The sequence below is a fragment of the Nothobranchius furzeri genome, chromosome 12 (genome assembly GCF_043380555.1).
Source record: "Nothobranchius furzeri strain GRZ-AD chromosome 12, NfurGRZ-RIMD1, whole genome shotgun sequence".
NCBI classification, from domain to species: Eukaryota; Metazoa; Chordata; class Actinopteri; order Cyprinodontiformes; family Nothobranchiidae; genus Nothobranchius; species Nothobranchius furzeri.
Window position 1 is genome coordinate 40,774,051 of NC_091752.1, and position 16,577 is coordinate 40,790,627.

General features: G+C 40.6%; 1 protein-coding gene across 1 annotated transcript; it reads left to right on the forward strand.

Annotated features, from left to right (window-relative positions):
* Positions 1-56: 56 nt before the first annotated feature.
* LOC107396801 (putative leucine-rich repeat-containing protein DDB_G0290503) lies at positions 57-5,325 on the forward strand. Its single transcript, XM_054750425.2, has 2 exons — positions 57-4,935; positions 5,061-5,325. The coding sequence occupies exon 1, from the start codon at positions 329-331 to the stop codon at positions 3,887-3,889; it is 3,561 nt and encodes a 1,186-aa protein (XP_054606400.2). The 5' UTR covers positions 57-328; the 3' UTR covers positions 3,890-4,935; positions 5,061-5,325.
* Positions 5,326-16,577: the final 11,252 nt, after the last annotated feature.

Sequence of the window (16,577 nt, forward strand, 5' to 3'; positions counted from 1 at the left end):
GCGGTTCTTCAGAAACATCGATTGCTACACCTTTAATTTATTTATGTATTTGTGTATGTATTTATTTATTAATTTAATTAATTAGTTAATTAATTAAAAGGGTAGAAGCAAAAGGGGTAGAAGCAAGTGCCTGCTTCTAGTACTACTACTACTACTACTACGTTAAGGAACTTAGCTTGTATGACACATCAAAGGCCAGTGACGTCATCACTTAGCTGCATCACTGTATTACCCACCTCTCTGAGGGATTCGATCAGACGGCATCTGACTTTGTGACAGGTTACGTGTTTTCTCACTCCCACCACAGAATTTAATTTCTTATCTCAGGATGATTCAAGGACCAGCTATGTCAAGACAGCAGAGACAGCAAGCTCAGAAATACGAGCAACTCTCGTATGACCCATCAAGGCTCGAGCAAATTACGCTTCTCACAGAAGAAAATAACAAACTGAAAAGCAAACTTGAAGAAACACAGGAGCACTTTAGCAAGGCTACAGGACTTCCACTTGATGGATACCAGCTGAGACAACGGTGTATTAACTTGGAAAAACAGCTTCAGGCTTCTCAAAATCAGCTTATGGAAAGTGAGTCGATGCGCATAGCTGACAGAAACTACATTAGCGAACTTGTTCAGAACATTGAAATCCTGCGATCTGAGCTGGAAATTGTAAAGACCAGTGACTGGAAACGAGTCGATGTTATAGCAGATGAAAAAAACACGTTGTTTAACGACATTTTAATCAAACTGAGGCACTATAAAGATGAAATCTTTGGTCTCCAGGCTGCCTTTAATGAGTTCAGTGGGTGGAAAGGTCAAATTAAAACCATACATGGTAAGACAGACGCCTTGACCAGCTCGATAAGTCACCTAGAGGCGAAGCTAAGGGACCTGGTGAAAGAAGGTGAAGACATGAGTGTTTCCAAACAAAACGACACCATAATCAATGTGCCTTTATCAGAACTGAGTGATATAAAAGAGAGAAATATAGATTTAGAGTCTGAAATTAAAGGCCTGACCATAAAGAATGATGAGAATGAAAGACTAATTCAGGAACTGAGAAGAAAATTGGAAAACAGCCACAGAGAAGAGGAATGCAATTCTTTCAAATCAACAATTGAAGAGTTGCAGACATCCGAGGCAGCGCTTCTAAAGGAGGTTCATGAGCTGAAGGAAACGCGCTCGATGTGCAATGAAAAGATTAATAGTCTTTCTCAAACCATCGAAAAGGCTGAACGTGAGAAAATGAGTGCAGAGAAAATTTCTGAGGAGCTAAAACAGATAAACGAAAAATTGCAGATAGTCTCCTCATTTAGGGACAGTTACCAAAAGCAGAAAGAGATGAACATTCAAGAGCCTCACTTGCAGAAAACGATAAGTCTGCAGGGGCAACAGATCAAGCAGGATGATTTGCAGGGAAGAAATGAAATGCATCAGTCTCTTAATGATAAAAATAAGCTGAAAAAAGATTCTCAATCGTCCGAACTTCAGTTAAAATTAGATAAATTAAAGATGAAGCTAGAAAACAAACAAGAGCAGTACAAGGAGCTTCACAAAGACATCTGGAGTTTTTTAGAAACTGTTTCTGATAATGCAGGAATCTTACTGAATAAGAAGGAACCTGTCAGTAATCAGATATCAACAGCCTTGGAACAAATCAAAGTTTATATCAATAACACTTCGCAGGGCCTCGTTTCTCGCAGGAATTTACACAAAAAACTAGCAGCGAAAGCCGCCGCTCTAAGGAAGGCAGAACAAGAGCTGGAGTCCAGTAATAAGGTTATAGATGAGCTGCGTATTCAGCTCGAGGAGATGAAACAAAGGCACAACACGGAACTAATTGAGCTGGAATTGGCTTCACAAGAAGGAATTACAGAATATATCAGGGAAATTAGCCAGCTGAAGGACGCAATTAAAACTGCAGAGAATGAACTGGAATACTTAAAAAGTCCAGATTTCGAGCCAGACAAAGAACTCCCGAAAAAGGTGGAAGAACTGACTCTAGAGCTCCTGATTAGCAAGGGAAAGCAAAAACAGCTTCAGAGAATAAACGACAAGCAACAGAATGAATGTGAGGAGCTCAGGAAACAAATCAGTCAACTCAGCGCCGATAATGGGAAGTCAAGCTCTGAGGGAAAATTTGAAGAGAGATTTTTGAAGGCACAGCCTTCCAAACCGAAGACGGTAAAAGCGCCTCTAAAGAAGAATGGAGGGGAGAATGAAGTGCTTTCGCCAGGGAAAAAGGCTCCTAAATATCATGCAGGGATTCAGGAAACATCAAAGAATGAAGAAATGTTCACAGACCCATGGTCTTCAGACTCTGATGATGAAGTTCAAACGAGCTTTTGCAATGAAATACATCCCAAAGAAGACAGTTGCTCCAAAATACCAAAAAAATTGGGGCCTGAGGTGGTAAAGATGGACACTTCTCCAACGAAAACTGAAAAGGATATTGACTTATTTTTACCTGAGAGATGGTCTCCGAAAAATCAAGTCAAAACATCTGAAAACAGCAAAATAAGTGAACAAAGCCCACTATCCAGGTTCAACCCCAAACAAGGAAAAACCCCTTTACCTTCAGTGAGAAGCAGACGTACTGATCTCCCCCAAAACGTTCTACCAGTTCCTACAGATGAATTTGAAAAGAGCTTTGGGAATGAAAAATCTCCCAGGGCACACAGATATACAAAATCTACAAATGAACTGGGGGCTGAAGTAAAAAAGATGGACACTTCTCCAAATAAAATTGAAAAGGAGAAAGAGTTTATTTCATCTGAGAAAAAGTCTCATGACGAGTTCTTGGATTCATGGTTGAAGGAATTTGGTTGGTCTGATGATATCACTGAAGACAGATTGTTGCCAGGCTCCGATGGTGGTCATAGGAATGAAACATCTCCCAAGGAAGCCAAAAGCATGAAATCTACAAATGAACTGGGGGCTGAAGTAAAAAAGATGGACGCTTCTCCAAATAAAACTGAAAAGGAGAAAGAGTTAATTTCACCTGAGAAAAAGTCTACCAACGAGATCTTGGATTCATTGTTGGAGGAATTTGGTTGGCTTGACAATATCACTGAAGACAGATTGTTGCCAGGCTCCGATGGTGGCTCTAGGAATGAAACATCTCCCAAGGAAGCCAAAAGCACGAAATCTACAAATGAACTGGGGGCTGAAGTAAAAAAGATGGAAACTTCTCCAACGAAAACTGAAAAGGAGAAAGAGTTCATTTCATCTGAGAAAAAGTCTACCAACGAGATCTTGGATTCATTGTTGGAGGAATTTGGTTGGCTTGACGATATCACTGAAGACAGATTGTTGCCAGGCTCCGATGGTGGCCATAGGAATGAAAAATCTCCCAAGGAAGCCAAAAGCACGAAATCTACAAATGAACTGGGGGCTGAAGTAAAAAAGATGGACGCTTCTCCAAATAAAATTGAAAAGGAGAAAGAGTTCATTTCACCTGAGAAAAAGTCTACCAACGAGATCTTGGATTCATTGTTGGAGGAATTTGGTTGGCTTGACGATATCACTGAAGACAGATTGTTGCCAGGCTCCGATGGTGGCCATAGGAATGAAAAATCTCCCAAGGAAGCCAAAAGCACGAAATCTACAAATGAACTGGGGGCTGAAGTAAAAAAGATGGACGCTTCTCCAAATAAAATTGAAAAGGAGAAAGAGTTCATTTCACCTGAGAAAAAGTCTACCAACGAGATCTTGGATTCATTGTTGGAGGAATTTGGTTGGCTTGACGATATCACTGAAGACAGATTGTTGCCAGGCTCCGATGGTGGCCATAGGAATGAAAAATCTCCCAAGGAAGCCAAAAGCACGAAATCTACAAATGAACTGGGGGCTGAAGTAAAAAAAGTTGGACGCTTCTCCAAAGAAAATTGAAAAGGAGAAGGAGTTAATTTCTTGTCTGAAAAAGGTGGAGGCTGGTTCTGAAGATGTTGAGAAGAAGAAGAAGAAAAAGAAAGTTAAGTTTCTATTACAGTGCCTCTGAAGATAAAAATCATGCCGCGCTTCACAAAAACAACAAATGTAAAAATATAAAAAAAACATTTAGAAAATGTTTAAAAATATATTTAAAATGAGCAAAAATAGGCAATTGTGATTAAAAAATATTAAGAAAGACTGAGTGAACAAGAAAGAGGGAAATCAGTGGATCCTGAGGAAGGTGGAATAGGTGGGGAGAGCAGAATAGAGAGAGTGGTGAAGAAGGTCATACAAAAGCCAGCTTAAACAAGTGAGTCTTCAGCTGCTTTTTAAAGGAGACCACTGAGGAAGGAACCACGCACACAATCTGGTCTCAACCCCAAACCAAGACGGACCGTTCTACGTCCAATTAGAGGGAAACCTATTGAGCCAATCACCAAGAACGTTCTTCCTCCTGTAAAGTGGAAACCCATTATATATAGGGGAAAAGCCTGGACTTCCTTATATTTTGAAGGTGTTTCTTTTAGTTAGTTAGTTAGTTAGTTAGTTAGTTAGTTGTTAGTTAGTTAGTTAGTTAGTTAGTTAGTTAGTTAGTTAGTTAGTTAGTTAGTTAGTTAGTTAGTTAGTTGTTAGTTAGTTTTCTGTTTCAGTTTATATGACTCTTCCGTACATTTTTTACTGTAGAGCTACAATTTTTCAGCAGTTTACTCAAATGTGGTCAAAGCATTCAGCTTGGAAAGGTCGGCTACGACATTTGAGTTTTTTTAGTTCGTTAGTCAATAGATAAATCATTAGTTTGTTAGGTTTTAGATGAAGTACAAAAAAAGCATGTCATGTTCCCGAGCCGAGGTGAGTGACACCATCTCCACTCTAACTGTGATTGAGCTGATTTCCCTCAGGTGAGGAGCGGAGGGGGCGGCAGCTGCAGAAGATCCCAATCAGGAACTTGGGTTTAAAAGGAGGATGGAGACACTTCACTACGTTGGATGATTGCACCAGTTTAAGTAGCCCCAGCCCTTTGTACTCGTTCTTGTTTGCTCGCTTTGTCTCGTTATTGGATACTTGGATTTTGACCTCTGACTGTTTTTGGATTATCCCTTACGCCTGGTGTTTGTTTCCCTTCCTTCAGCATCCTCACTCAACCTGCTTCCCTCTCGCTGTTTTGTACTCGGGATTCATACACCACGTCCCATCCTCCTCCGTTGTTCCTATTGGCCCCTCTCTGCGACCTCACTCATCCCGGATCGCTCACCCTCTGCCCAACGCTCACCTCGGCTCCCCCGCCTCCCTCATTCATCCCGAGCGCTACTTGGACTCGAGCTACACCGCTCACTCCCACAGGACTTCCCTGTGCTATTTTTGTTCCCGTTTAATAATAAAGAACTTTACTTTTACTCCATCTGCCCGACGAGTATTTATTCTGCATGTCTTGGTTAGACACTTACCTCGAGTCATGACAGAATCATCCGGCCATCAAACTAACCCAGCGGAATCTGCACTCGCCGATCTGGCTACCCAGTTGTCGCAGCAGGAGCAGACTCTTCCCGTCCTCATGGAGCAGCTTAACATCGCTAACCAGCGTTACCAGCACTTGGAGATCGTCATCCAGCAGCTTCATGAGCGACTTCCTGTTCCAGCCTCTGCTCCTGCCCTTGCTCCAGCATCAGCCACTGCTCCGGCGTCTGGAACAGAACCACCAGTTCACGCCTCTGGAGGAATGGTTCCACCCGGACCGGAAGTGCGTGGTCCTCCGGAAGTCACCCACTTCCATTCGGCTCCACCTCTGCCATGTCTGACTTTCTCCGGTGAGTTCGAAGACTGTTATGGCTTCTTGCTTCAGTGCCACCTCGCTTTTGAACGCTCTCCGAGATCTTTTCCAACAGACTCTATGAAGATCTCTTTTATTGTGGGACTATTGAGAGGCAAGGCACTTAGGTGGGCGGAGGCCAAGAGCAGGAATCCTGATTTCCTGTCAGGCTCCTACTCTGATTTCCTGGAGGATTTTAAATTGACTTTTTGTAGTTCTGAAACCACCACCGATATCAGGAAGAGACTCTTACACCTCTCGCAGGGACGGAGGACAGTGGCGGATTTGTCCCTGGAATTCAGGACTTTGGCTGCTATGATGTCATGGAACGATGATGCACTAAAGTCGGCCTTCATTGAGGCTTTGAGTGACCGGGTCAAGAACCACCTGGCTCTGTGCCCCGAGCCATCCACCTTGGATGGATTAATTTCGTTGTCCATCTCGATAGACAAGAGACATCGGGAGCTACAGAGGTCTTCAACGAGGGACCTGTCACCGCCACCTCCTCTTCATCGCTCAGCCCATAGATCTCCTCCTCCGGACTCTTCTGAGGAGCCTATGCAGTTGGGACGGACTCACCTGATGCCTGAGGAACGTAGACACCGACTCAACAAAGGACTGTGCTTACACTGTGGGCAACCGGGACACTTTGTGCAGACCTGCCCGGCGGCGTTAAAAGGGCGTGCCCACCAGTAGGTCCGGGAGTTCTGGTGGGCAGCTATTCAGGTAACAGAACCTTCCGTTTCCTCATAGACTGCCTTGTGACTTTCAATAGCCGTCGTCACCAGACGACTGCTTTAGTGGACTTGGGAAGTGAGCAGTCGCTGGTGGATCCACAACTAGTGTGTGAGTGGGGAATACCACAGAACTGCTCCCGGAGCCAATGTCAGTTTCCTCTCTGGATGGGAGGTCTCTGTCTACCATCACACACCGGACCCTACCACTCCAGCTCCAGGTCTCAGGTAACCACACGGAGACGCTCTCACTGTTTGTGTTCCCCTCCCCGCAGAATCAAGTAGTGCTGGGCCATTCCTGACTCAAGGCACATAACCCGCAGTTGGACTGGAGAGCCAACCGTGTCGAGACCTGGAGTCCAGAGTGCCATTTGACCTGTCTAACCTCTGCATCTTCTGGACCCAAGGACTCTTTCGAAACTCAGAAGGAGCCGTCCGATCTCACCCAGGTACCCCCTGAATACCATGCCTTACAGCAGGTGTTCAGTAGAGACCAAGCAGACACATTACCACCTCACCGCCCCTTCGATTGTGGCATTGACCTGTTGCCAGGAGCTCCGCTCCCATCCAGCCGCCTCTACAACCTGTCCAAACCTGAACAAGACTGCATGCGGACTTACATCACCGAAGCTCTGACCAATGGCACCATCAGACCATCTACCTCGCCCCTGGGAGCTGGGGTTTTTTTTTGTGGCCAAAAAGGATGGGTCTCTTCGTCAACTCGACTCAGTAAAATTGTGTCTTGTTAAGAATCCCCAGAGTTAGACAAGTCAGAAAAAGCATTTTATAACCAGCCCAATATGATCTGGCAGCAGTTGGTTTTCTTAGCTTAGCATAAAACAATGTAAGTGAATTCACATATATTGTAGTGTTTTTTATGTAGGTGAATGCAAGCCTTCCCTTCCATTGCTTTATGCTAAAACAACTGGTTACAAAATGTTTTTTCTGACTTAGCTAATTCTGGGAAATCTAACAACACGCACAAGTTTAGGGACAGAAGATCCCTATAAGAATATTAAAATAATAAAAATCAGCAATAAATAAAACGTAATAGTTGTGCTTTGTAACAAAGTAACACTCTGTGGAAGTTAACTTGGTGAACTTATTCACAAAACTTATTCATAAAGCTGGCGCCATCTGCTGGATAGGTAGCGCAATATCGGCCGTCTTTTTGGCCGATAGCCAATAGTGTTAATGACCTCAATATCGGCCGGCCGATATATCGGTCGGGCCCTAGTTTTAACTGCTGCAAATCTGCAACGCCTGCCTCCAGAGGGTTAATACGTCAGCAGTGGACAGATTTTCTGCATTATTTGACAACAGCTTAGTTCATGGCGGTGACCCAAACTCTTTTATCCATCAGCCTCGTGTATCTTATTTACTGTGGTTCTGTCAAAGCGTTAGGTCTCACAGAAGAAACTGTCTTTGGGTCAAATATTTACAGCTTCAGAAAGACATGCCGCCAAGCTGAAAGGTGAAATCCACTAGGTTAAAGGTTCATAGGCAGCATTTTAAGGAGCTTATAACATCTTTGAATGAGATGGTGAAAAATTCTGAGGATATCATGGTGGCTGCAGGCAACCAGGCATTCACAGTCTTAGTATTGTCGAATCTTTCTGCAGTTTTTGACACTGTTCAGAACCATGTGAGGATCTCTAGAACTGTTCTAGATAAAAGGATTCTGACTTTTGTATACGGTCTGAATCTATCAGCTATCACCAGCTGGCTAGAAGATAACTTCCTTCAGTTAAACTCTGAAAAGACTAAATGTCTGATCATCTATAGTAAGGCCCTTTCTGACCCTTTAGGAAGTAGAGCGGGTTGTCCAGGACTGCAGAACATCATTAAAAACTCTAAGAAGGGCAGTCTCAGTACTATGACCGGGACGGAACCCTGATTGCAAAGGGTCTCAAATGTTAAAAGTGTTAAAAATGTTGTGATTTTAATTCTTTCAATTGTTTCATGACATTTTATTTAGTTCTTAGGATGATTTAATGACTATAAGTTGTTTTGTTGATCTCTGTGAAACACTGGTTTTTCTTTCTGTGATAAGTGCTATATAAATAACTTTTACTTACTGACCACTGCAGAAATTTGAATTAAGTTTGAAAAATCTCAAATCCCTAAAAATCTAACAGGTGGAAGTTTAACCATTTTTAGGCAGACTGAATATTTTTTCCAGATATTCACCACTATACATCTATTTAACGTCTCAGATGAGCAGCATATTTTAAAACATCACTTTCTTTAGTGTCCCTAAACTTTTTGTTTTTGAAGCATCTACATCAGTGTCGCCACCATGAAAAGCAAAATAAAATCACCCTGAAGTTAGTTTTAGGTTGTAAATATGACAGACATGTTAATCCTGGTTTTTAAATGTTTCACAAAGTTGTGACACGATACAGCAGATCTGATCATCTTTTTGTGTTGCTGCTCATCACAGACATACAATTGAAAATATATAACAGATTTCACTTTAAGTAACTTCACCCCACAATTGTTTTATTAGATTATACAGATGGTTTCCATATTTAATATTATTATTTTGATGGGGACATTTATAGATTTGACAATAGCTTCCACATCATGAGACTTAATGAAATTTTGTTTTGACATTTCATTTTTAGATGGTGTTCTCTCTTTTTAGTGTGAAAATGTTCCAGAGATGTTGTGGTACTTTACCTCAAGTTCTGCCAATGTTTACTGAGATACCAAGTTCACTTGTTTTGTTAAAACATTTGCAGTGGTTTCTCGTATAAATAAAAGCCTTGTAAGTCCATCTCTTTGGGTAAAATGCTCTGATGCTCCTGTTTCAGGGAAGAAACAGCAGGATTTAATACTCTATAGGGAGTCTAAGTCACTTCCGCACCATGGGTCCCAGGCAAAAACAAAAAATGAATGCAAGTTAACAGGGCTAAAAACGTTATTTTCTAATCCACTTTGCCTTACGCCCTGGATCACACATATGTTGTACTGCAATTTAAATGAAAGTAATGGTGGGTGTTTCGACCACGCCAGTCATGTACTTTGAGATTTATTAGCTTGTAAAAGTTTGTAATTAGCATGACTACAAACTAGAAATCGGCATGTTGCATATGTGATGTCACGTCACCACATAATCTCCTCTCCCCTAGCGTAGCTGCTACTTACCAAATGACCAGATTTATGGTGGTTCTTTCCTCCTGTGTGAGGTTTGCTGAACTTACAGCCCTTTTCCTTCAGTTTTCTCCATGTCTGGTTCGGTCTGGTTTGACGATGTCACTTTCGTGATGCGCACAAAACAAGTGGAATTAGAAAATAGCGTTTTTAGGCCCATTGAATTGCATTCATTTTTTCGTTCTTCCGGGAACCCATGGTACAGAAGTGACTTAGGCTCCCTATTATTTCCTGATAGTCGGACACCTCTTATTGGCTGGTTTCTCTGTGAACTTGCTCATGCAGGAAGCCCACCCTGCAAGTTGCAAAACAGCAGGAAGAAGACATTTTTTATGTCCCCCACACAAATTATTCTCTGAAACTACAAGGTTTATCCCCCCGCCAAAAAATAAAAAATAAATCAAATTTCTGCCTCTGCTCCAACCCAGAATCCTAAAATCCTTACATGTTACATTGATCGATCTGCTCAGCTTTTCAGCAATCAGCATTCAAACAGCATTTCTGCAAGAAATGCCATTTACCGGTATGTAGCTATTTTCCTTACATATGTTTTGTTAGTTATTTTACTTTCAATCGTTTTAACGCTGTTATCCACATCCACAGTTCCAAAACTGCGCTGCTGTAAGTGGCTGCATGTTGGAGTAGCTCTGTTGACTATATGTAAGTGTTGAGGGTCTGACCTCATGAGGAAATTACTATGCAGTGATTTTCTCCAAAATGACTGTGCTTAAATTGCTCTGAAAAGCAAATAATCACATCAGCGCCAAGAAACTTCATTTCCCATGATGCTTTGCACACGGAAGCATTGGGATGATGTCACCGCCTAATACCAGAAACACGTTCTGCGCATGTGCGGGAGGCCATGGAACTTTTCCCGCGAACTAAGACTATAAATCATCAGAAAAGACAAAGGAACTTCGTTCTTTTGCCCAGGATACCTGGCGGTAAGGACACGCTTGTCGAACACTCCGATCAACGTGAGCCAGCGGGAGGCTGACTGCTGGAGCAGATCGGACACGGAACCGCTGGAAAAGCTAAGCTACAAGCCCATCAGGTCTGTCTAACCGCTCGCTGCACTAGCTGCTGAAGGGAGACCACAGAACCGTGAAGGGAAAATCCGCAACTCCGTCAAACTCACGGAGAACGCCAAAACAGCGGAGAAAGCCATCAAACCGACGGACGACGCCGGAAACTGTAGAGAAACAAGGAGAACCGTCAACTCAAAGAGTGAGGGACGCCTCGCTCTTCTGGTGATCAGAACTCATCTCTTTCTCTCTCTCCTTCTTCTCCTGTTTCCTCTATAGTCCAGAATAAGCAATAAAACCGCGCTATTGCTTCAAATTACCAGACGAGTTTCTCTTTTCGTTCCCAAATACGTCCGTCGGGTCATTTTGAAAGAATAAACTGCTTATTGATCATTGTTTGGTATCTTTAAATGTTTTCTGCTTTGGCCACGTGGTTAAACTAAAAAGATATTATTCGTGATTAATCTTTTGTGTTGTTTCATGACCATTTTGAAGTGTTTTGAGTGAATTTAAGGTTAAGTTACTTATGATTCTAAGTGCCTTGGAAGTTAAAGTGCAAGTTGCCACCCACACTTTAGCCAGACAAAGGGGTCAGCCATCTTGTATACAGACTCCATTTTAGAAACACACACACACATACATACACACAAAACACCTTGAACATTATTTTGAATATACATCCTTTTATTATATCACATGGTTATTATTCATTTATGCCACTGTTCATTCATTTGACAAACTGTTAATTAAACGTTATAAAATTCAGATTTTTGTCTCCAGTAGCTTTGTTGTGTCGAAGAGAAGTCTCTGCTCCAAGGATTCTACGAACTTCAAGAAAGACTGATAAGAGTTTTGGATTCAATTTTTCCCCGGTAGAACGGGGTGGTGCCCCCGAGATGTCTAAGAATATCTTAATTAATTAATAAATCAGTAAATATTCTCATATTTACAGAATTTATTGAAGAATCCAAAAGTAATTTAAAGCTTACTAATTGTTCGCTACCCAGATAACCCCAACATAAGTTTTGCCTTTTCTTGGACATTTTTTTCTTCTAGTTTCTCAAGAAAAACTGTATTTTTCAGACATTTTACTTTTCTGTTTCTGGTGCTGTGAAGCTTGGAGGATTTTTACTGTTATTTTTTCACCTTTTGAGCATTTGTTATGATGTGTAACCATGGCAACAAGCTGGTTTAGAATCGGGAGCCGCTGATTTAAAAATGGGACGGCTGAAATAATACCTCAACTGAAGCCACAAATCCCAAATGAGCTAAAATGCAAGAAGTGTGGGTGCAGAGCGGGAGCAAAACGGAGAAAGAGAAAGAGGGAATTCAAACCATCTCTTCCATCGATCATAATGGGCAATGTGGGGTCACTGGCCAACAAGATGGAGGAACTCCAAGCCCTTTCAAGGACTCAGCCAGAGTATCGGCATTGTAGTGTTATGTGTTTCACTGAGACGTGGCTGCAGGACCATATCCCCGATTCCAGCGTCGCTCTGCCAGGATTCCTGACTGTACGAGCAGACAGAGATCTGAAGAGGAGCGGGAAAAGAAAAGGAGGTGGAGTGGCAGTGCTTGTCAACAACAGATGGTACCATCCATGTCATGTTTCAGTGAAATGTCGTCTCTGCAGCCCAGATGTTGAACTCTTGGCAGTAAGTTGTCGCCCATATTATTTGCCAAGAGAGTTCACCAGTGTTGTCTTGGCAACCATTTATATTCCACCTTCAGCCACTGCTGAGAATGCATGTGATGCCATCAGTTCCGTTGTCGCTAAGCTACAAACCCAGCACCCCAATGCATTTGTGGCTATATCTGGTGATTTTAATCATGCCTCGCTCTCTGCTACACCTCCAACATTTCAAGTTTGTCAGCTGCTCCACCAGAGAAAACAAGACATTGGATTTGTGTTATGCAAATGTAAAGAATGCATACATGTCCAAAACAAGGCATCCTCTGGGACAATCAGATCACAATCTTGTTTTTCTCTGCTCACAATAACAAACCACTTGTTCAGAGGCAACCTGTGACAAGAAGAGCTGTGAGAAAATGGTCACAGGATGCTAAAAAAAAACCTGCAGAGTTGTTTTGAGACCACAGATTGGATGACTCTCCGCCAAGGATATGAAGAGGACAGCAATGCCATTACTGGATGTGTCACTGACTATATAAACTTTTTTTGAGGCTAAAAATAAACCAAGATAGCTGAAAACATATATATATATATATATATATATATATATATATATATATATATATATATATATATATATATATATATATATATATAAGAAAGCCATTTTTTCAGTAGAAGTCAGTAATTATTCCAAACTTGTGACTTTTTCTTGTTATTTGAGCATTTTTACAGCAATTATTGTTACTTTTGTCCAGTGGAGAGGTCAAAACACTCAAAGCAACCAGATTAAACTTTTTCTTTCTGAACACTGCCTGGACTAACGTCAGTGTCACATTACTGGTATTTTTTTGGGTTCTTGTAGCTTTTAGGCTAAGATGCTAACATTAGTTAACACATAAACAGAAAAAAACAAGAAATTAAATTATTGTTGAAAGATTGTTTTGATCTTTTTACCTCCATAAGGGTGCTATTGCTAATATTTTTGTTCACAGATAAAAAAATAAGTTTTTAAAGGTTCCTTTTGACTGTAATTTACAATGTTCTTCATCCACCACCAGGGGGTGCTGTAGCCCAGGCAGCACCTGATTGCGGAAGTTCAAAACAAGTTCAGACTTTTTTTTCCCACCATGTTTTTGGAAGTTATAAAACAAGTTGTTTTTTTTTTTTTTTGAACTTTTTCATTTACAAACAACATGGCATAAATTCCTTTGCTTTACATTACCCGGGATCAGGTGCAAAAAAGGATAACAAAAGAGATTTTGCGTAGAGAGCAAGAATATTTGTGAAGGAAACAATCAAACAAAAGATAAATAAATAAATTAAACAAACAAAAAAAGAGACAGAGCTAGGGCTTTGTTTTCAAATCATACTTTTCAAAAAGATTAAGGAGTTTCATTGCATGTTTACTTTTCATAAATTTAAGGGCTTTGGAGAAAGAAAGACACTCGTTATGAAATGCATAGAATCTAGGTTTCACCTTTCCATATCTACATTTGTGAATATAAAATTTAGCAACAATGATTATGTTATTTACCAGAAAGTCCCACTCAGTATTATCTAATATGGCTCCATAAATGACATCGTTCTCCGACAAGGGTTCAATACGCATCTTTGTGTATAGCCAGTCATGTATATCAGTCCAGAGAGCTTCAGAGTAGATGCATTGAAAAAATAAATGAACAGAGGTTTCTATATCATCACAAAATACACACTTATTTGTTTCAAAACCACATCTCTGTCGTAAGAATTCCCCAGATGGGTATACGTCATTTAAAACTCTATAATGGATTTCTTTGGCTTTTGGAGTTATAGGAAATTTGAGGTATTTAGAGCGTAATGAGTATATAATATCTATGGAGAAAATTTGTTTAATGGAATTTCTGAAAGGCAGTGAAGGGTGTGAAATATCATCAAGCATTTTTCTAATTGTTTTATTAGGAGTTTTAACGCTCTTGAAGTCGAAGTTCCCAGCTACTAGATGAGGAAGAGCAGGGGAGACTGAATGAGAGTTCGAAACAATTTCTTGAATTAGATTTAATGTAGGAATAGGGATGGCTCTTATTATGGAAGCGAATGAATTCTGATCAACTGTGATATTATATTTATGACAGAAATTTTCATGGGTCATCACACGCCCATCATTATCAGTTAAATGAATTAGGGACCAAATGCCTTTGTCCATCCAGTCCTTCTTATATAATGATTTGTTTTTAATTGTAATATATCTATTGTTCCAAATTGGCGTGTTGTGTGGAGTGAAATTATGGTTGTATAAAAGTTTCCAATATAAAAGGACTTGTTGGTGGAACTGGGATAATTTAATCGGAAGTTTCTTAATATTGAAATCGCATTTTAACAAAAGGTCAATGCCTCCAAACCTTTTGAAGATTTCCCTGGGTATATGATACCAGAAGCTTTTATTGTTAAAGAAGGATTTTAACCAGTTAATTTTCAGTGTTCCATCCATGATCTCAAAGTCTATAGCTTGTAGTCCACCATCTTTATATTCTTTGGTCATTTCTGCTCTCTTAATGTAATGCATTTTTTTCCTCCATATATAATCAAAGTTGATTTGGTTGATCTTTTTAATGGCTCTGTTAGGAATGGTCAGTGAATATGTGGGGTAGATACATCTAGATATGCTCTCCATTTTAGTAAGAAAGACACGCCCAAGTAAACTGATGTCTCTCAACAACCAGGAGTTTAGTTTAGTTTGACACTCTGCTATTGTTTTCCATATATTCAAGTTTTCCCTTTCAGTTGGGTCTTTGGATATATGTATTCCTAAGTATTTTACCGTTGACCTAATAGGAATGTTATATGCTTCTGTTAAATCACTTTGATGAATTGGCATTAACTCACATTTTTTTAAGTTAAGACTAAGTCCGGAGGCCTGGGAGAACACCTTAAGAACTTCTATTATCTTAGGAGTCTCTGTAAGATGTTTCATAAAAATAGTTGTGTCGTCTGCAAGTTGGCTAATGATTACAGGTAATCCCATAACATTTAAGGGAGCAATATCTGAATTTTTAATAAAGATAGAAAGCATTTCTGTAGCAATTATAAAGAGAAAGGGAGAGATAGGACACCCTTGTTTAACCCCTCTTTTAATAAGTTATAAAACAAGTCTAACTGACGTCATAATAAATTCCAGGAATGGAAAAAGGTAGATTATCTTTAGTTACGTTTTACACAAAAATAAAAGATTGAAAGACTGAAAACTACCTTTAAAAAAGACACTTTTTGATTTAAAGTAAAAGGAAGTAAAACTAATCAATCAGTTGTAACAGAGGTAATTACTGAGTTAACTGATGAAGGATTTTACTGATTAAAAAAAACAACATTTTTTATCTGTGCATTTATCATTGGCTTTGATTGCTTCAGAGTCTAACACCACTGGGACACTGAAGCTGCAGACCCGTGGGTGCCTGGACTCAGACCTGTGTGGAAAGACCCTCACTGGCACCAACTCCAATGCTGCTGCACTTCAAACCTGTGCAATGGGGCTGGCTCCATCCACCTGTCTCTGACAGGGCTTCTGGGAAATGTAGTCCAACATGATACATGCCACCACCCTTATTTGAACTCATTAAGCTAATTCTCTCTTTCTTGACAATTAAGTACCTCTTTGACATTAAAGGGAAACTATGCAGATTTGGCTAGATTTTAGCACCCACTCGTGTTCGTTAGTGAAAGCAAACGTGAAGCTTATCTTCTTGCTGTGTGTTTGTCTATTTAACACCTTAAACAGTTTAAATGTCTCCTCGGCCTTCATTAGCGTCTACAGGGTTGGTTCATCACTAAATCAAACTAATCAGCTGGGTTCATGATCTAAAAAATTCAAACGTGCTGGAAGCAGACTACAGCTCCATGTCTGCTCCACTTTTACTAATGTCATTTACACACTAGCATTGGCTCCACTCCACCCCACTCAGCTCCGCCCACGTTGCCTTAGGAATGCAGACGTGATTGAGCACATAGGCGGTCTCCAAAATTAGCACAAAAAATAGATATCAGTGATGTCATGAGTGCGTTTTGGAGCATGTGGGCGGAGATAAAGAGTGCAGAGAAGTCTCCATTATTAAACAAAAGCGGCCTGAGCAGTCTTGCTTTGGAGATTCTCTGACTCAGATATTGCATCCTACTTTGCTACTTTGTGTGTGTGTGTGTGTGTGTGTGTGTGTGTGTGTGTGAGGTTTTCACTCTGTGCTGCCATCTCTGAAGCACTTAACCCTAGCTAAATATATACCACCTAGCTAACTGACTGAATGAAAAAATAAACGGTTCA

What these genes read in the sequence shown, in the direction of transcription:
- LOC107396801 (XM_054750425.2), top strand. Translation starts at nt 329, where the DNA reads ATGATTCAAGGACCAGCTATGTCAAGACAGCAGAGACAGCAAGCTCAG.